General features: G+C 40.8%; 1 protein-coding gene across 1 annotated transcript in view; it reads left to right on the top strand.

The window, feature by feature from the left end:
- SMCHD1 (structural maintenance of chromosomes flexible hinge domain containing 1) overlaps window positions 1-20,939 on the top strand; it is a 100,728-nt gene extending 79,789 nt beyond the window's left edge. The window contains exons 38-48 of the mRNA XM_075270624.1: window positions 1,053-1,182; window positions 5,305-5,424; window positions 5,920-6,005; window positions 6,120-6,242; window positions 9,835-10,025; window positions 13,592-13,701; window positions 14,631-14,701; window positions 15,849-16,020; window positions 18,160-18,318; window positions 18,899-19,039; window positions 20,821-20,939. Of these exons, the coding sequence (XP_075126725.1) occupies window positions 1,053-1,182; window positions 5,305-5,424; window positions 5,920-6,005; window positions 6,120-6,242; window positions 9,835-10,025; window positions 13,592-13,701; window positions 14,631-14,701; window positions 15,849-16,020; window positions 18,160-18,318; window positions 18,899-19,017 (1,281 nt within the window). The 3' untranslated portion in view covers window positions 19,018-19,039; window positions 20,821-20,939. The remainder of the gene's footprint in view (window positions 1-1,052; window positions 1,183-5,304; window positions 5,425-5,919; window positions 6,006-6,119; window positions 6,243-9,834; window positions 10,026-13,591; window positions 13,702-14,630; window positions 14,702-15,848; window positions 16,021-18,159; window positions 18,319-18,898; window positions 19,040-20,820) is intronic.
- The last annotated feature ends 206 nt before the right edge of the window (window positions 20,940-21,145 follow it).

Below are 21,145 nucleotides of genomic sequence, written 5' to 3'. Positions count from 1 at the left end.
TGAATGTAATGTCACAGGGCCTGTGAAGCAGAAGTGTTGCTGCTGAATTGCTAAAAAAGAAACCACAGCGCAAAGTGACCTGCTGCAGATTTGGTGCAGTGCCAAAGTTGGAAACTGACATGGCTGCAAAAGTAAAACTCTTGGCAAAAACCAGCCAGTTTCAGCAGTTTTTGTTTCCAGGGGTGGATCTGCAACAGGCATTCTGCAGCAGGCCTGCTGTGTTTTGGTCTCAGCATAACACTGGTTTCACACTACAATAGCCCTCCACTGTTCTGATCTGTCAGAAGATCTAAACAATGGATGTCGGATTGATGGATACAAACAGACATTCTATATGTATCTGTCATCATAGACCAGTGTGATAAAGTAAAAAGCCCCTTCCATCATTTTTGGGGTTTTTTATGAGAAAAGGTGCAGATCACAACAACAGTCTTAAATGGGTTTTCCAGGTTTAATAATAGATAACTGGAAATGAGCAAATTTTTCAAAAATGCGATTCAGCAGCTTTGCCGGACTTAATTTGCAAATTAATTTGCTGCCGTGAAGGACTCCCTGCAAACCGCGAGGCAGCATGGTGTGCACACAAATTGTAACAGCTGACACTGTCTTCTAATGCTCCTGGTTGGAGCTGAGCTCTGATCACAGGTGTTTGCCCCTGAGATGCCACAGTCTAGTCATGATCAGCTGTGCGATTCATTACCACGAAGTGGGAGGAAATCCGGATTAGCTGCAAATCGAAAATTTCCTGAAATTCGGATCGAATTCCACTTTGTCAGCTTTGATTCGCTCATCACTATTGATAACCTATCCTTAGGATAAGTCATCATTTGAAAATCAACAGGGATCTGACACACAGGACCTTGCTGATCAGCTGTTTGAAGTGCTCAAAAATCTTCTGTATGAAAGTAGCGTTAGTAATGTGGTGAGAACAGCCCTAAACACTTCACATGCACTGAAGTAAAAATCTAAATGTAAGCCTTAAAGATCAGTTGAAATGTAAGTATCAAACATTACCATAATTGTAAGAGTTTAATAGACTGTTTTAATTACAGAGTCTAATTCTTGCTGAAAACAGCCCAGGAAAGGACAGCACGGAGTATAAGATAAGGTTTTCACTTTTTTGCCAAACCAAGAAACAAGTGGATATAGAGCCCTATCTTCTTCCCTTCATGTTTTACAATGGTAATGTGAAACCTCCTTTATTTTTATGAAAATTAAAAATAGGCTAGTTTAATCTCACCTTCTATGAAGTCCATTGTTCTGATCCAACATAGGATGGTGTACGCAGAAGGAGCAGGTTCTGTCTGCCTCTATCATCATTCACTATAAAGTTTCAAACTGAAAATCCTGCAGGCATGTCTGAAAAGTACACAAAGCAGAAGAAATATTCCATCTTGTATGTTTATATTGCATTGAATGATAACAGTTGCAGACAGAACGTGTTCTGTCTTTATCCATCATATTTGTTTTTAAGTCCACTGTTCTGATCAGGGGCGGATCCAGGCCCGGGGCCCGGACCTAACAAAATGGTCCCGGTCAGCATGTCCCGGACACCGATGAGCTGAATACATAGGCGTTTAAAGCAGGAGCTGTCACAGTTCAGCTCCTGCTTTAACGCTGCGCTCCGGCATTTGTAGCCGCGGTGTGATGACGTCACGTCGCACTTACAACTATGTGTATGAGTGAGAGAGCTGCGGGGAGCGAGGGAAGGTGAGTATGTTTTTTTTTTTTGTGTGTGTGTTAAACTTTACGATGGAACATAATGTAGGGGGCCCATGAAACTGGGGGGAGAACGGCATGACACTGGGGCAGATGAAGGGGGGGGGGGGGAGAACAGCATGACACTGGGGCAAATGAAGGGGGAGAGAACAGCATGATCCTGGGGCGAAGGGGGGGGGGGAGAACGGCATGACACTGGTGCAGATGAAGGGGGAAGAACGGCATGACACTGTGGCAGATGAAAGGGGAGAGAACGGCATGACACGGGCAGATGAAGGGGGGGAGAACGGCATGACACTGGGGCAGATGAAGGTGGGGAGAACGGCATGACACTGGGGCAGATGAAGGTGGGGAGAACGGCATGACACTGGGGCAGAGACGGGGGGACATGAAACTGTGGGCAGATGAAGGGGGGAACGGCAGGACACTGGGGCAGATGAAAGGGGGGTGAATGGCATGAAACTGGGCAGAAACGGGGGGACATGAAACTGGGGACAGAGATGGGAGGGGGGGACATGAAACTAGGGGTATATGAAACTGGGGAGAGATGGAGGGGGGACATATAATTTACGGGTGACTGTAGGAGGATTATACTGTGTGGAAGCACATGAAAAATGAATGAGAATGGGCGGAGTCAACATAAAAGTGGGCGGGGCCTAGTTTGCCACGGCGCACACCGCACATTTTCTCCCTCTTTCTAATCTTCAAAAGTTGGGAGGTGTGGGTTACAAATGCGAGGCTTGGTGGGCGGGTTTTCATATGCAAAGCCAGCAGCAAGATGATGTTGCTTCTATGCCGCTGGCCTTGCGTGCGCGCTCCCAGTGCAGCTAATAGTACACAAATAAGGTCAGTTTTATAAGTTGTTCAAGCACAGCTAACTAGTTAAAAAAAAAAAACGCCTCAAAAACACATTTTTTGGGCTAATGTTTTCAAAAACATCATGGGGGGGGGACCCCAGACCCCCCGGTAAGTAGGGCCCCGTCAAAGTCAATTGCCTAAGGCCCCGCAAAGCCTGGATCCGCCACTGGTTCTGATCCAATGACCAATAATAAGTAAGGTGATGTTAACTTCACCTTATGCAGTATTGTATAATATGGTGTACAAAATAAATTCAGTTCTCTGTTTATTTCTTCGGACCACTATAAAAAATTCAGACAAGGAAAGATTCGAACTTATGTGCTTTCTAGTTCTTATTTGAAGATTTCAGGAACGTGTATAGAAGAAAAGGGGTGTTTGTCCACCTCCTATACCAGATCTTTTTTTTAAATTAAAGTTGCTTTGTTTTCTTTTGTAGTCCCACCTTTACTGGGGGATTACGATATTGGAAAAATGGGTCTGCTATTTTATGCTAGAAATACAGCTGCAATAGCAGAAGAAGCCCTCAAACAAATGTCACTCTTCTTATAGGAAAAAAAATCCATATTAACATTAAACATACTTTTTTCATGTAGATTTTACAGTCCTATGAAAAAGTTTGGGCACCCCTATTAATCTTAATCATTTTTAGTTCTAAATATTTTGGTATTTGCAACAGCCATTTCAGTTTGATATATCTAATAACTGATGGACACAGTAATATTTCAGGATTGAAATGAGGTTTATTGTACTAACAGAAAATGCGCAATATGCATTAAACCAAAATTTGACCGGTGCAAAAGTATGGGCACCTCAACAGAAAAGTGACATTAATATTTAGTAGATCCTCCTTTTGCAAAGATAACAGCCTCTAGTCGCTTCCTATAGATTTTAATCAGTTCCTGGATCCTGGATAAAGGTATTTTGGACAAACAATTCAAGTTCAGTTAAGTTAGATGGTCGCCGAGCATGGACAGCCCGCTTCAAATCATCCCACAGATGTTCAATGATATTCAGGTCTGGGGACTGGGATGGCCATTCCAGAACATTGTAATTGTTCCTCTGCATGAATGCCTGAGGATTTGGAGCGGTGTTTTGGATCATTGTCTTGCTGAAATATCCATCCCCGGCGTAACTTCAACTTCGTCACTGATTCTTGAACATTATTCTCAAGAATCTGCTGATACTGAGTGGAATCCATGCGACCCTCAACTTTAACAAGATTCCCGATGCCGGCATTGGCCACACAGCCCCAAAGCATGATGGAACCTCCACCAAATTTTACAGTGGGTAGCATGTGTTTTTCTTGGAATGCTGTTTCTTTTTGGACGCCATGCATAACGCCTTTTTTTATAACCAAACAACTCAATTTTTGTTTCCAAAATGAAGCTGCCTTGTCCAAATGTGCTTTTTCATACCTCAGGCAACTCTATTTGTGGCGTACGTGCAGAAACGGCTTCTTTCTCATCACTCTCCCATACAGCTTCTCCTTGTGCAAAGTGCGCTGTATAGTTGACCGATGCACAGTGACACCATCTGCAGCAAGATGATGCTGCAGCTCTTTGGAGGTGGTCTGTGGATTGTCCTTGACTGTTCTCACCATTCTTCTTCTCTGCCTTTCTGATATTTTTCTTGGCCTGCCACTTCTGGGCTTAACAAGAACTGTCCCTGTGGTCTTCCATTTCCTTACTATGTTCCTCACAGTGGAAACTGACAGGTTAAATCTCTGAGACAACGTTTTGTATCCTTCCCCTGAACAACTATGTTGAACAATCTTTGTTTTCAGATCATTTGAGAGCGGGCTGTCCATGCTCGGCGACCATCAAACTTAACTGAACTTGAATTGTTTTGTAGAAAGAAATGGTCCAAAATACCTTCATCCAGGATCCAGGAACTGATTAAAAGCTACAGGAAGCGACTAGAGGCTGTTATCTTTGCAAAAGGAGGATGTACTAAATATTAATGTCACTTTTCTGTTGAGGTGCCCATATTTTTGCACCGGTCAAATTTTGGTTTAATGCATATTGCGCATTTTCTGTTAGTACAATAAACCTCATTTCAATCCTGAAATATTACTGTGTCCATCAGTTATTAGATATATCAAACTGAAATGGCTGTTGCAAACACCAAAATATTTAGAACTAAAAATGATTAAGATTAATAGGGGTGCCCAAACTTTTTCATAGGACTGTATTTTGTCAGAAATTGGGAGACAGAGTGGACATGGGTGTATGCGTTGCTATTAGGCAGCTGGCACAGTTTTGTGACATATGCAGACTGTTCCCCTACTACAAATGTTGCTCATCTATGTTTTTGGACATCCAGGTACACTAGTCCACTGATTTGCTCTCCTTTCTTTTCTCAAGGTCCAATACTCTTTCTGATCTTGTTGAGGAAATAAACTAGCATACAACCAGACGTTTACTTCCCCATCATTCAGTAAATCCTTTAGCTAGACTCATGGTTGTTATTTCTTACAGCAAGCAGAGGCAGTTTGAGGGTCTTCACTATGAAATAATTTCATTGTCAGACTAGGCCACAAAATCAGTCTCCGTTAGCGGGCTACAGCCTATTCTGGAACACCAACACTTACTGAGACTTATCTTGTGGTTACCATGATCATGATCAGATTTGAGGAAAGATTACTAGATTTTACTATAATTATAAACACAACACTTTTCCTTTCCTTTTGAATAGTATGATGCCAATGACTGTCCACTTTCTTTCAAGATTTTAGAAAACAACAACAGATGGCACAGCTTACAAAGGAAAAAGACAAGCTAACAGAATCTATCACAGCTTACAGATGCTTATTTGATGCAACAAATCAACTGATCAAAGAAATGAAATGTAAGTTTGGAAATGTGTTTTTTACAGCTTTACTGTATGTATGTGCAGGTTAAAAATCGGTTCCTGTATGTTTCTTTACAGTACATTCATATTCAATTGTCCTGTTCAGTCACATACAAAATGTGTTCTATATTGGGCTTAAGACTGTATTACATAGCCAGATGTTGTCCCCTGCATGAGATATGTCGGCTCTTGTTTGCATCGGCCTTGATTACACTGACCAATGGAAACTGAAAGGGTGAGGAACGATCTCTGTTGGAATCGGTTTTTCCCCTCATTTGACTGCATGGATTATCGGCAGCATTGCCCTGAATACATGAGTGTTCATTGCCGATAATTGACCTGAATATCAGGAAGTCTTCTAGGATCTTTAAGATGTGGGAACTGCAGTCCTGTTATTGGAGTAAACATTGATGCAACCAACTCGAGTTAATAAATAGCAATTTTGTGACATTTTGGTTTAACTGTCTGTCTTAATACACTATCATATATTAGGTCAGTCACAAGACTCCAAGGCGAAAGAAGTGACCTTAAAAAATGAATTAAAGAAAAGGAATATTGATTTTCCCATGAACAACCAGGTAACACGTACTGTTGAAATATACTTTTATATGATAATGTAATTAACATAAGTTTGTATAATCAATACGCTCCAAACAGTCCTCATTCATTTTCTTTTTTTATTAATTTTGCAGATAGAACATATTAATAACCTTATAAACAAAAAAATGGCACAAGCACAACATTTGTTTAATCAGCCTAGACGTAAATGTTCTCTGCAGCCTTTTCCAAAGGGCAGAAAGGATGTCTTGGGAAAGGTGAGGTTCCAAATCTTTTGAGATTTTTGTTTTTATATACAATACTTGTACACTGAACTTGCTGTAGATACTATTTCAAAACCATGAACATTGGGTCTAATATAGCAGCTTAAAGCTATGCCAGGTAAGGTTTTACATATTTTGCCATTGTAAAGTAATTATTACTTATTCAGACAGAAGAGCATTTGGTGCATGGGGTGGTGCATTGTTGTTGGATAAAATGATCTGATTCATGATTTGCTTTCCATTTCACCACAAAAGTGTTTGATAGCATTGGGAACTGGGCTCTGTGCTCTTGAATTTCTCCCCACCAAAAAAGAAAAACATTTCTTTCTCGTTTATATTATTGGGGAACGCAGCACTGTGGGTATAGGCCCAGACGCTAGGAGAGGAGGCCAACACTAGGAAATATCAAAGGATCTCTGCTTCAACCCTGGGCTATACCCTCTCCTCAGACACTGTGCTAGCCAGTTTTAGCCTAGTATCTTATTTATTTTCTTTTACAGGCGCAGGGAAGTCGTCAGCATGCAGTCTTACCCCGATGCAGGTGTTGTTCTCAATTGAGCACCTTGCTGGTCATCCTGCGAGTGCCTTAAGACTTATTGTGCACCTCCTTCCATAGCCTTCCTCATGCTCGGTCTTTCTTCCCTCTCTTATTCCCCTGATTCCTGGCTTTGCTCTCCCAGGTCCCTAGCTCCTGCCTTTCTGCCTTGCCTTCAGCGGGTGGCCCCCATTCTCTCCCCCAAGGTGGATGGGATTAGGCCAGACTCCTCCCCTTGGCTTCCTGGCCAATATTGGTCCAGGGTTAAGGTCTCCTAGTCTCTGACTACCCTGTGGCTGTGGTAATTGTTTGTGGGAAGTCTCTCCCCTCACCACTTGTTCTTCTCTTCAAGGAGCATCTTCCTGCAACCATTGCTCTAGCAGCCTCAGGGATGTCATCAGCCTCAACATTTCAGCAAAAACTTCTCTGTTGCAGTTGGACTCTCTTTGGTGGTCCGCTAGCAAGCAGGGCCACATCTCCCCGATGCTCGGTATATTTTTCCTGGGGACCGTTCTGATTCTCAACTCGGAGCCGTAACAAGGCACATTAATACTCATTGTATTAATTGTAATACTCACATCTCTGAAGATCCCAACCATGCCACCTAGGAGGATGTCTCTTTCCAGCAAATCACCATCCCTCTGGTCTTCCCAACCGGTGGGGCCTTTGACCAGATGTTGAACAGAGTATGACTTCATCTAGGCTGCACCCTGTCTTCCACAAACATGGAATGTCCTGTTTCCTTTCCCAGACCAGTATGTCTCCAGGTAGTCCGAACCTTCTGCTGTGGATCCCTCCATACCATGGCTGTCTGAAGCTTCTACCCTTCCATTGCAGACTCTGCCTCCCTCAGTGACACCTTGAACGAGAAGGTGGACTTGCTCTCCAAGGGAGCTTTTGTGGCTGCTGGCTCCACTCTTGAACCTTCCTATGCAACCTTTTGTGCCAAATGACTCTAGAGGGGCGTTGTACCCAGTGTTTCCCCTCCAGAAATACTAACTGCTTATTTTTTAGATTCTCCATACCTCAAAGTACTTCAACGATGCCACTCTTGAAGCAGCCCACCAGTAAGCCAAAGTGGCAGCCAATGCGGTGGCCATCCATCATATCATTTAGATTCAGTCAAGGAAAGCAGCATCTGTCTCCAAAAAGTCAGTTGTTGCTCTTCTCTTTTCCAGGGACAAATAGGGCAGACATTTTGGTAAGAGCCTTAAAAAAACTAAACTATGAGGCTTCAAGGGAAAAAAGTTATGTACCTCCTTCAGTGCCATTCTAAGAGCTAAACCTCCTCCTCCAGCTAATCTCTATGTTTTTGCTCCTTGAGTGGCTCCTTCTACGTGGCCAGGTGTCCGGATCCCCAGACAGACAGCTTTCCAACATCTGTATATGTCCGCTCCTCTTCCTCTTCTACCCTGTGTTCTCAAGAAGCTTAAGGTGGAGAGGGTTCCAGCTGTTCTCGTGGCCCCAGATTGGCCCTGCAGGTCTTGTAATGCAAATCTCATGTTCCTGGTGGCAGACTCTCCTTGGCCTCTTCCTCTGAAGCACCACTTCCTTTCTGTGTAACAGCGTGGGTGTTGAAGCCAAGGTTCTGAGGCTTCTTGGTTTTTCTGAGCTGTTATCCAGACAATGCTCACAGATCGCTGTGGTGTGAGCATCACCATTTCCATTTGCTTTCCTTTTCCATCCACAGAATCCTGCCTTTCCTCCAATTTGGTCTGGACCCAAGGTCTTGGTCTGTCGTCCCTTAAGGAACACGTTTCCTCCCTTTCCATTCTTTTTCAAAAGACCCTGGCCTTCTGGCTTCAGGTGAAGACCTTCCTGCAGGGAGTGGCACTCTGTGTTCCTCCCTACCATGCTCCTGTGGAACTGTGAGATCTCAACCTAGTCCTCGAGGTGCTTCAGGCTCTCCCCTTCAAGCTGCTGCGGGAGATCTCTTTTGACCTTTTGTTTAGGATGGTTGCCTTCCTAGAAGTCATCACATCCATTCACAGAGTCTCTGAGCTAGCTACCCTATCTTTGAAGCCTCCTCCATCTTTCCTCCCCACATGTTTCCTCTTTCCACATTGTTTAGAATAATGAGAACAAAGTTCTTGCTTCAAAGAGGTAAGTTACGCTAGGTTCACACCTGCGTTCAGCCTTCCGTTCTGTGCTTTCCGTCTTCTACATGCCAAAAGACGGAAAGCACAGACCGGGTCCGGCCGTGAGCGGCGGAGAGCGTTTTATGCTCTCCGCCGCAAAACCGAATTTTTTAATCCGGACACAGAGTACTGCATGTCCGACTCTGTGTCCGGATTATAAAATGAATGGGTGAGAAAGAGTCCTGCAGGTTTCCGTCTCCTGCTCTGTTTTATGCAGGAAACGGAAACCTGCAGAACGGACACCACAACGCAGATGTGAACGAGCCCTTTGCTCCAAAGAGTTCATTTGTATATTGGCAAAAGTGATATCTGGTGTATGCAGGGATTAAAACACAGTGTAATGCAGGTGACTAACCCATCTGCAGGACTGGGTTCTGCAAACTCCCTTTTTATATTAGGGGTGGATAATTAATCAAAAAATAACCAAAACCGAACATCAACTAGACTAAGTGACATGATTTTGTTTGCATTGTTTTTTCAGTTCAGTTATTACAATATTTGCCGTTTTAGTCGGATTGAACATGTCCGAACCAAAACTATGTTGCTATAGCCTACTACTATTACATTCTGTCTTCTGCACTTCTGCCTGTAGTCAGGGACTGCTGAGGCCTTTGATTGGGATCGTAATACTTGCGTCTAAGCTGCATGACTCTTGAGAGGGTGCCATTTGTCAGGCCCCTCAATGATAAGCTGATATTTGCATTGTGATGGACCTGGAAGAAGTTTTGTGCACTGTATAGTGTTTGTGCTGCTTTGTTGCAGCTCAGCTTCCATTCTAAACATAAGCCCCCTTTATCCTTACATCATGGCTTTTTTTTTATTTTGCTGTGAATATACTCTTCTGCTGTTCTCAAATATTTCTGTGAAATATTTAGTAAATAGTAATAATTTTTGTTTTTGTCAATTTATTTAGATTGCTCATTTGGCATACATTGAAGATGAAAAAGCTGCAGTGGTAATCTCTTGGCACTTGGCTAGTGATATGGACTGTGTGGTGACGACCACCACCGAGGCTGCCCGTTGTATTTATGATGAGACAGAGGGCCGACAACAAGTCCTACCATTAGATTCAATTTACCGAAAAAGTCTGCCAAGCTGGGGAAGGTAAAATAATTTTTCTGAAATATATTCTGAAGCCTAGTTAATAGTAATAGTGTGCGTGAAATTCTCACCTATACTCACAACCACAAACTTCTGCAGTGGCTGGATAGATAAAAAAGATGCTGCTATCTTTATCATGGTACTCACTGCAATTCCACCACAACTAGCCCACAAAGAATCTTGAGCTGTCTCAGTGTTCTTTCTAGTATATTGTGGAGCTTCTAGCCCAGGTATGCCTTGATTTGCTGCACTGGAACCCTTTACAGGCTGACTGCTGGGGAATCCCAAGAATTTAAAGTCTGTGTCCTTTCACCTGTCCAGAAGTTACAGTTGTTTTGTGTCATATATTTCTGTAATGCATCTTAAATATTGCATGTTGTCTGACCCTGTAGTTATATTATTCATGTGGCTGATATTGTCATAATTTTATTTATTTTTGTTGCTTGTATAATGCCAACCTATTCCACAGCGTTTTTCAGACACTATCATTACTCACTGTTCCAAGTAGTGTTCACAATCTATCCGTATTTCTTTGTTTGGGAAGAAAGTGAAATAGTTGGAGAAAACCAACGCAAATAACAGAAGAATATTCATGTAGATGTACTCCATGTAGATATTGTCCTTGTACCCAGGATTCCAACGCTGCAAGGCAACAGTGCTAACCACTGCAAAGCTGCCTGCAGATAAAAGGTATTAACCTCGTAACAATGAAGGGCGTACTATTATGTCCTGGGTGCTTGGCGCAAATGGACATAATAGTATTCCCTGTGATGGCTGCCCGCTAACTATGTGAGCGAGCGGCATCATTAACTGGTGTTAGCTGTAACCAGGGCCGCCGATAGGCCAGTACTACTTCTACCGGCCAAATTTAAAAATGGGGGGGGGGGGCACATTTTGTCCCTCTTTTGGTTCTTCAAAAGTTGGGAGGTATGGGTACAGGGGGCAATGGAAAGATGTTAGAAGGTGTGTGGGGGGGGGGGGGTTGGGACATCGGGTGTGCGGCACTGCGGAGAGGGAACTGGGGCAATAATATATAAGTTTTTAGCTGGAGAATAATAATGATGTAGGCTGCTATGTTACTAGCATAGCAGCCTGTTTGGGGGTGGGACTTTCACTTTAAAGGAGTGTTCACATTGCGTTTTTGGCCTCCCTTGCAGGGATACGTTGGTAACCAGTCACAATCAGCTACACACTTATCCCTGCACGGAGAACTGCAGGCCCCCCTTTTTTCTTTAATGGCCAGTTCTTCGTGCAGGGATAAGTTGACAGCTGATTCTCACTGGTTACCAACTTATCCTGGCAAGGGAGGCCAAAAACGCAATGTGAATAAGCCCTGAGGATTTATTAGGAGGGCTCTTATAAATGGTGTTGGCTCTCTATAGGCGCTGACACATGTAGCAGATTGTACCTGCAAATAGAATCTGATTAAGCCTTGTAATGCTGCTAAATAAAGGGAAATGTAATACATAATTGGTATGATGCAAAATAAGGTAGTCTTAAAATGGCAAACCAATCAGGAGTATTAACCCCTTGGATGCGGGTGTAAAACCTGATCACAGCATCTAAGGGGTTCCAACCTGCAACTGAGCCCCCCCTTAGCACGTTTACCACTAACAGGAAGTACAATGTACAAAAACATTCTCAAAATCACTTGTTTACGTTAAAGCATCTCAAAGTTATTGCCATATAGAGTTACACTTGTCAGTTTTGAAAAATGAGGCCATGTCCTTTGGGCACTTGTCCACACTTTTGGGCTGCATCATTAAGGGGTTAAAGAGGACCTTTCACATCCTCTAGCACCTGCAGTATTCTATATTGCTAGAAAGTTGACAGAGTGCTGAATTCAGTACACATTCAGCTTTTCGAATGTGCGCTGAGGTGTAGGAAATATTGGTTACCTCAGTCTCGGCACCAATATCTCTCCACTGTGAGTGATGACACTGAGCATTAAGGCATGCCCTTCTGACGGTGAAGAGATGTTGGCGCTGAAACTAAGACCACTGATATCTCTAGCACCTGGGTGCGTACTGTGAAAGTTAACGGTGTGCTGAATTTGTCGCACAGTCAGCTTTCCACAGGTATATAAAACTTCCAGTGTCAGAGGATGTAAAAGGTCCTCTTTAAAGGGGGGTTATAATATTCAAATCTATCCTAATATTGATGGCTAGCAGGGCAGTGTGGCTCCCAGAAATGTTAGTCACTGTACAAAGTGTTGTGGTGCGTTTAGGTACTGCATTGCTTTCCCAATGAAGTATAGAAGAGTATAATCAATTTCTGTATACTAACCAACATTTTATGGTAAAAATTTCCTTTGCTTTGAATGAAAATCCTCTAAAAGGAAAACCACCCAAAATTAGTTTCCTCTATACTCCATGAACTCTGCGTCAGTCTGTTCTTTTTCTTGCTCCTCCTATAACTAAATGTCACTGGGGCTGTTGCATAGCAGCAGTCTAAAAATCAGTCTTCAATGACTGATGACAATCTTTGTGCTGCTTATTAAGATACCAGAAGTTCTTATTCTGTGAAATTGGTTATATTTGTAAGTGACTACTCCTGAATGATGATATGGGACTGGGAGACAGTTTCAATATGGACACAGTATGTTTGTATTATTCCCACAGATTTTTTTGTATGCTGTTAATTAATTTGTTTTTTTATATGGCAGTATTACATAAAGCACTAGTACTATATTACCTTGTGTATATGTAACATGGTATGTGAACACACAGTTTTTTGCAAGCTGAAAAAATGTTCTAAAGGGATTTTTTTTTACACTTTTTTATGATGTAGGTTTTTTTTTTGTTTGTTTTTTTTTTTAAATCCAGCACACTGTAATGACCTGGAAAATCCACTTTAAAAAACAAAAACAAAAAACGCTACAGGTTTTTGCAGGAAACACATTGAAAAAAAAAGAAAGTATAACGTTTTTCCCCCCTCATTTTTTGAGGCGGATTCCACATCAAAATCCTCCTGCAAAAAAGTCAGTGTGAACTCACCGATATTGGTTTTATAACAGCAAGGCTGAAAAACACAATGCTTTTGTTTACATCTATGTTTGAGTAAGTCTTGTAAGATTAGATAGAATAGCATTGCTTTCATCTTCCAGAAATGCCACTATTCCATAAGCTGTGTCTGTAATAGCAGCCAAGTCCTATTCACATGAATGGCACTTGCAATATAAGACAATGGAGTTGCAATAGAAGACATTTTAATCATGAAAAGATAGACATTAGACTTAATTAGAAAAAAATGTTAATAAATATAATGCTCTAATGCAGGGGTAGGGAACCTTCGGCTCTCCAGCTACTGTGAAACTACAACTCTCAACATGCTCCATTCACTTCCATGAGAGTACCAAGGACAGCAGAGCAAGTATACATGCTGGGAGTTGTAGTTTTGCAACAGCTGGAGAGCCGAAGGTTCCCTACCCCTGCACTAATGTCAAAGAATTTAGTTTCTTTCATACTAAAATATATTGCAATATACTCTAACTTTGAGTTGTCTGTCCTTATCATTGTATACTTTTCCATGTGTATGTATATAAACTTATAATATTGATTTGTTTGAAGGCCTTTGCCACACTTGCGTAATGGATCGTCATGTTTTCAAGCTACTGGTAATCCAGTGTACGCTCGAGATCTCCTGGTATTCACAGAAAACAAAGAACAATGTGAAATAGGTAAAATATAAGTACATAATAAATATAAAAATATGATCACATTTAAGGCCCCTTGCACAGGACTGTGGGCTAGGTCAGTGTGCTGACCCATTCATTTCTCTCAGCCCACATACATGACCGTGCCACAAAACTCAGGACAGGACCTATTCCTGTCCGCTTTTGCGTCCATGCGTCCACAGTTACTGTTCATTCAAGCATGGCCATGGAAGCACAGGCGGCACACAGATGATATCCATGTGCCAGCCATGCACTGGACCTTTTAACCACTTAAATCAACTTCAGTTCTGTGCATCTGCTCAACTAATGACAGCACTGTTGGGATTTTTTCTCTAGACCCCAATGTTCCTGAGCAATCAGTGCAGTTAAGTTTGGTGACTGATGCAACAATAAAATTTTCTACTGTCAAGTAGGTAGTGGTGTTGGACAGAAGCAGGCAAAGGGGCACACTGTCCATTCAAAGGCAAATAGTGACAGCTTAGAATCTGCTCTGTTGCAAGATCACCGAATTGACAGCAGAAAGAGTCTTACACTAGGTTCACACTAGCGTTTGGTATTGCATTCTTTGGGTAGAGACCTGAAGAATGGAAACCTAATCTGCTTAAAAAGCGGTTACCCGTGGAAACTATAATGAGGTCCACCGGGTGTCTGCCCAGTTTCCACACGAAGCATGCGGAGAGAAAAGTCCTGCTTGCATTTTTCAAGCGGAATGGGGAACCGAAACCTCCAATATAGCCCAAGCACTAGTGTGAACCTAGTCTTAGTAGCATGTTTGGCACTAAAAGTAACAGCACTGCTTACTCTACAACACTGGGTGCAAGTGGCGAAATGTTCTCATTGATCATCTTACTCTCTTTTAGTGAAACAAGTTTAACATGATAAAATGACACAGTTTTCCTTGTGTGTTCCTTTTTTTTTTTTTTTTCTTCCAGTTTTTAGCATGCTTTTAGGTGAAGCAATAATACTTGATAACCTTGATGCAGCTAACAACTACAGAAAAGAGGTAAGGAACCAACTTCATTACAATGCTTACTATGGTGTTAAACCACTTTTATCCTGTGGCATTATAGGGCTCCAAATGGGTTGCCAGTACGCCCTAGAATTTGCTGATGACAAGATAAATTTATCATGTGCATGGACTTCACACTGTAAAGCCACAGACTGATATGATTGAGTAGTCTCATACATATTGATACACATTTTCCTTGCTTTGGAGACATTGAGAGCCATGTTTTCAGATTCTACGCCATATTCTCAGTAGTTGTAAGTGCTTGACTAGTACTGCTCTCTCATTCACGATCTGTCTAGCTATTCTATGTCAATTCTAATTGTGACTGCCTCGCTACAGGGGGAGCCTGAGACATGGACACCTGAGATGAGCGGTCACTACCGCTCATTCATTGTTTTCCTCAAGGGTCTTCAAGCTTTCTAAACAGGGGGCCAGTTCACTGTCCCTCAGACCATTGGAGGGCCGAAATATACTTTAAAAATAAATTAAGATTAACTGCTCCACAGTAGCTCCCCCCACAGTATTATACGCTCCACAGCAGGCCCCCCCCCCAACAGTAATATATGCTCCTCAGTACACCCCCCACATTGCATTGTGTGCTCCTCAGTACACAGTTTGAGAGCATTTTTGAGCAGATTTTGCAGCTACAAATTTTACAAAATCTGCTCCAAAATACACTGTGGATATTTCTTGAGAAAAGTGTACAGACACTTGGCATCTTTTCTGTAGAGCTGTGATTCACTTAAGGGTACGTCCCTTAGGTTGCGGTAACATTATGCAGCCAAAGCCCTACATGCCAATAATCACAAGATTATACCATATCTCAATCTGCTCCCATTGTTCTTAATTTGTATATGAAAGGTAGTTTACTGATGATTTCCCTGCATAAATAGTGACCACTTAATTTTATCCATGCCTGCATATAATTTATACTAAGGCTGGTGATTCAACCTTAGTTTTCTGGTGGAAATCTTGCAAAGGAATGGTGTAGAGCAGATTCAATAACTAGAAGACAGGCCCTTTGGCCCCCTTTCAGCCCAGAATTTTAAGCAGCTTTCAAATTCAAAGCTTGTAGCATGACGTCACCCCTCCTGAATTGTCTGTTTTAGTAATATACTACTTTATTCATTTCTCCATTTAGCTTGTTAAGTTCTCGCATTGCCCAACTCTGCTGACTAGAGATGGAGACAGAATCCGTAGCAATGGAAAGTTCGGTGGGTTGCAGAATAAAGCCCCTTCCATAGCCCAGCTTAGAGGAATGGTATTTGGAGCTCCACTGCCCAAAGAATATGACAAAATATCTTCTGATATAGGTTTGTATGAAGAGGAAAAGTGCATCCTTTGCATGGCTTGAAATTTTTGGACCAGTTAGTCAGGGCTTTGGATAATTCCAGTACACATTTACAGATGTTAAGTGGTTGTTCAATGCATAGTGAGGAAACGTATTGCCAGATGTCTGCAATATGTTCAGTCATTAGTCAGGGGTACTATGAGCCAAATAATATATGTATAATATGTAATGTAATAGAAACACACAAAATACATATGACTTTTGAGCTCACAACTGAGTAATCCTTGTATGTGCTGTATATGAGTGAAGAGGAGTTTAGGATTTGGGGCTCAGTGACGAAACAATTGAGCTCAGACCTCTTATATAAATATATTATGAGCTTTCGTCAAAGTGACATGTCACAAATTTTTATGTGTGGAGATCCAGGTACTGAGACTCCCGTGAATGGAGACATCTCTCTCACAAGTGCTTCTGTCACAGCCTACTCTGTTCAGTTGGAACAGTGTATTGGCTCAATAGAAAGACTGACTCTGTACTGATCACAGCTGAGGGGCACAGTTATGCTTTAGTGATCACACAATTTTGAATCACCATAAGTAAAAAAATATAGATAGATAGATAGATAGATAGATAGATAGATAGATAGATAGATAGATATAATTTTTTTTTTGCAAAAGATGGACTTTCACTTTAAGAAGAGTCAGTCATACTATCTTTTAGAAATATTGAAGTCTAGAATATACAATGTTTGTGACTGCAGGCTTCTCCCACCAAATGCTGTGTTGCAGAATACTAGCTTTAACCCCTTCCTGCCATATACATTTTTAAATTTTAGTTTTTTACTCCACTTCTTCCAAAAACCATGACTTTTTTTTAAATTAATTCTTCTGTTTACAGAGCTGTATAAAGGCTTTTTTTTACATAATGAACTGTACTTCATAGTGGTACCATTTAATATCCCATAAAGTGTACTGGGAATAGGGTTGAATTAGAGTAAAACTGCTTTGTGGTGCTCTTCTATAGGTTATGTTTTTGGGGAATTCCCTGTGTGGCCAAAATTAAATGTAATTTATATTCTGTGGGACAGCATGATTACAGTGATACCAAATGTATAAAGTTTATAGGTTTAAACACCTTTTTAAAAAATCTAGAAATTTGAAAAAGTATTTCTGTTTTGGAGTCGCAATATTCTATTCCCACAACTTTTATAAATTTCTGTATATGGTGCTTCGTCTTTTTTTTTTTTTTTTGCAGCCCCAGATTTATTGTTATACCATTTTGGTGAATATCTGATGTTTTGATCACTTTTTATGTATTTATTTTTATAAGAGGTGAAAAAATAAAGGCTCAACTCTTTTTAATTTTTTTTCCCACTACAGCATTCACCATATTGAAAAAATATTTTTATATGTTTGTACTTTTGTATGTTAGTGTAGCTGTGTCTGCCGTGACTAGTTGCTGGAGTAGGCTATTCCACAGATTCACATTCCTTAGAGTGAAGAAGTTTTGTCAGCTCTTGAGATTAAACCTTTTTTTCCTCCAGGCAGAAAGAGTGGACCTTTTGTCTTTTGACGAGATTTTTGCATGGAGCAGCTTTTTCTCCATATTTCTTCTATGGGTCATTTAAATATTTATACAGGTTTAGCATATATCCCTTTAAACTCCTCTTCTCCAGGCTAAAACAGATGTAGGTCCTTTAATCTCTCTTCATAACTGAGGTTCTCCATGCCCCTTATCAGTTTGGTGGCCCTTCGTTGAACCTTTTCCAACTCTGGGACATCCTTTCTATGTACTGGTGCCCAGAACTGAACTGCATCATCCAGATGGGTTTATGTTTTACATTGTTTATTTTTATATTTGTTTCTGGGAAAAGGAGTGATATGAACTTTTTAGCTCTTCTCTTTTTATGTATCTTTTCATCACCCAGGGCATCTGATCACTAATACAATACATTGCAATTTTCACTAGGAAAATGGCTCCTCTGTCATATTTGACTGAGGCAGTAGCAGGGTTAATGCCCGTGATCAGTGAAAACCAACAACCATGAAGATTATTCATGATGATCGGAATTTGCTACAGTAAAAATAAATACATTCTGTGCTAGTGGAGTTGACATTTTATACAGAATATGCTTATGCATTTTTTTTTCTTTTGTATAAAGATCTTTTACAGCAGTATCGTGCAGCAGTAAGCAGGTCCCAGACAGTAAGTGAACAGCTTATGAAGCAGATAAAATCCATGGATTCACCAGATATGCAGCAAAAGAAAAAGGAGTTTGAGGAACATGAGAGATCTCTGCTGGAGGTAGAGAAAAAACTTGGTACGTGCTCTGCTATTGGTCTGGTTTTTTATACTTGTTAGGGTATGCTACAAGTACATTTTTATAGTCTTAATTAGAGATGAGAAAATGGGGATTTACACGAAAATGAGGCTCCAAAGCTGAATTACAGAGACATATTTGGAAACCTATAAAATCTCTATAAGGTACTGGGATTACATTTATAACCAATTTACTGCTGACATACTTCCTTTAACTTGAGGTTTGTCAGACAGTGTGTGCAGTATGACTATAAAGCTACATTTATATGGCGAAGGGGGGGATGCGTGTGAGCAAGAGAGCTACTAAACAGAAGAGAAAAAACTGTAAATTTCTGGAAATCCTGATTATCCACAATGCACAATATTTGTAATTTACTGGATTATTCTAAAGTTTCCTCTTAGTCCACCAACTTCCGGAAGCATCTGATTATATAGCTGCCAGAGAACCCATTTAGCTTCAGAACTCTTGTTGGGACTAATTGCTGCCTATGAGGACATACTATGTCTTATAAACTAGGATTTCACCATATGCTGCATTTTCGGTTTGGTTTAGGTTTTAACTTTCAAAATTGTTTTCTTAGGTATGACTCCAAAAAATCTAAGCAAGAGAGTGGACAATCAGTTTGATCATCTGAATATGTCTGATTGTCCTATTCCTCCAAAACGTGCAAAAAAGAGACACATTATGAAGAACCTCTAGATAAAGAAAGAAAAACCTAAAGGTATGCTATATATGTAAGCTAGCTAAATAAATAAATAATATGTTTGCCCCATGGGGTGTTGCTTTTTGTTTGTTTTATTTTTGTGGGGGTTTTTTCAAACTGTATTTTTTAATATAGCCATATTTGTAATTACTGGTAAATATTGAGAATCATAATCTTAGAAGTGTTATTTAGCACCAAGATGTCTAACAGCATGACCATGTATGCAAGGCTAAATATTCTGCATACTCTTAATTAATCCCTTAGGGTATGTTCACATGGAGGAAAAGGTGACAGAAACCTTTTCCGTCATGTGAACTTTCCGCACAGCTAGGCACGATGGGATGCTGATGCAGCATCAGCATTCCGTCGCAGCATCCCGTTCCTGATTAGGCCCAAATGAATAGACCTAAACAGGAGCATGTCTCGAGCCGTGGACACCGTGGCTGACTGTGCTGCAGAATCCGCAGCAACATAGGGCATGTCGCTTCTTTTTTTCCCACTACTACCTAGCGGGAAAAAAGGCAATGGGAGCCATTTTTACAGGCAGATATTGAGGCGGATTCCGCGGCAAAATCTGCCTGAAAAAAAAACTCCTTGTGAACATACCCATAGGCTCTATTCTGAGAAATGTTTCCAGCCCTTAATTTTACTGTTTTTACTGTATTTTTACTGCATTCATTGTGTAGAAAATGGGTGGCATTATGCCTAAATATTATATAGTTTTTGTTATGTTTCATGTTTGGAGATATAGTGCCTTGCGAAAGTATTCGGCCCGTTATTTGTTAAAAAAGTTTAAAATATCCAATAAATTTTGTTCCACTTCACAGTTGTGTCCCAATTGTTGATTCTTCCCCATAAAATTTAAATCTGATATATTTATATTTGAAGCCTGAAATGTGGCAAAAGTTCAAGGGGGCCGAATACTTTCACAAGGCACTGTATCTGTGCCGTTAGTTTCGGCACCAATGTCTCCCTACTGTCAGAAGGGCATTCTGAAAGGTCCTCTTTAAATTACCTGAAGTTACATTCCTTTACCAATTTTGCTGTGTTTACAGCTAGGTAACTGTCATTATGACCATGTCTGCTATCTAGCAGAAGGGGCTATACTTATGACATCAGTCTCTGTTCTTTGGAGGCTGGCGGGTAGCTGGGGTTCCAGTACAATAAGCCATCTGTCAGCTGTGCAAAATGTGCTTATCTGCTGAGCCCTTATAAGGACTAAAGCACTTCCGTTATTGTCTCTTTAATTTGCTCTCTACATCAGTACTTAAATACAGACTGTAGATAGTGAGGAAAGCACAAGGGAGGGGAGGTGATCCACTTGGTCGTGGCCATGAAGCCAGACACAGCCTGAGTGTGCAATCTGCGCATGTTCCAGTGCTTGGTTCTGTTCTTATATTTCCCTTTGAATTTAGACAGATCTGAAAAGGAACTGCCCTAAAAATATTGGAATGTATTCTGATTGTACACTTGGTTGTATGCATGAAGCCTCTCTGTACAGAAAGTAGTCTGCAGGCAGAAAATCGCTCTCTACAGTACTTGTGTGAGCACGAGAGAGAGAATATCTTTCATGAATTGTAGTGGAGAAAGCGGTATAGCCTCGAAGCTGTGCTGGTACGTAGGAGCGAGTGAAGGCAACCACATCCTCGACATACACTTCCCTTGTAGAATTTGTGACCTAGGAAATAGTTGCACTAACATAATATGTTAGTTGAATTATGTTGAAATAATTTTTCAATGTCATTGGTGTCCATAGAATTTTATGGTTTTTTGTGTTTTTTTTTTTACTACTACTCCAGATGAGAGCCGAAATGAAAATATACCACTTCCCAAAGAAAGATGAGCAAGAATTTATCTATTTCTGCTGGCAGCTTGGTTATTTGAAAATTTCTGTATTGCTATATTTTTATAAAGAAAAATTGTCTACTGTTTTTTTGTTTGTATAAACAATAGTTTTTTTTGTCTATTTTGTAAATATACTGTACTTACCTAATGTCTTACATGCATGTGTCTAAGAATGTTCTTAGCTAACATTTTGAGAAAAACAAAATACATGCAGTGAAAACTATTTATTTGTTTCTTTTCTAATTCTACAAAAAAAGTTTATGCAAGATATGATTAAAA

The sequence above is a fragment of the Leptodactylus fuscus genome, chromosome 4 (assembly GCF_031893055.1).
Source record: "Leptodactylus fuscus isolate aLepFus1 chromosome 4, aLepFus1.hap2, whole genome shotgun sequence".
Lineage (NCBI taxonomy): Eukaryota > Metazoa > Chordata > Amphibia > Anura > Leptodactylidae > Leptodactylus > Leptodactylus fuscus.
Note: the sequence above shows the minus strand (reverse complement) of the source record. Positions and strands in the feature narration are given on the sequence as shown.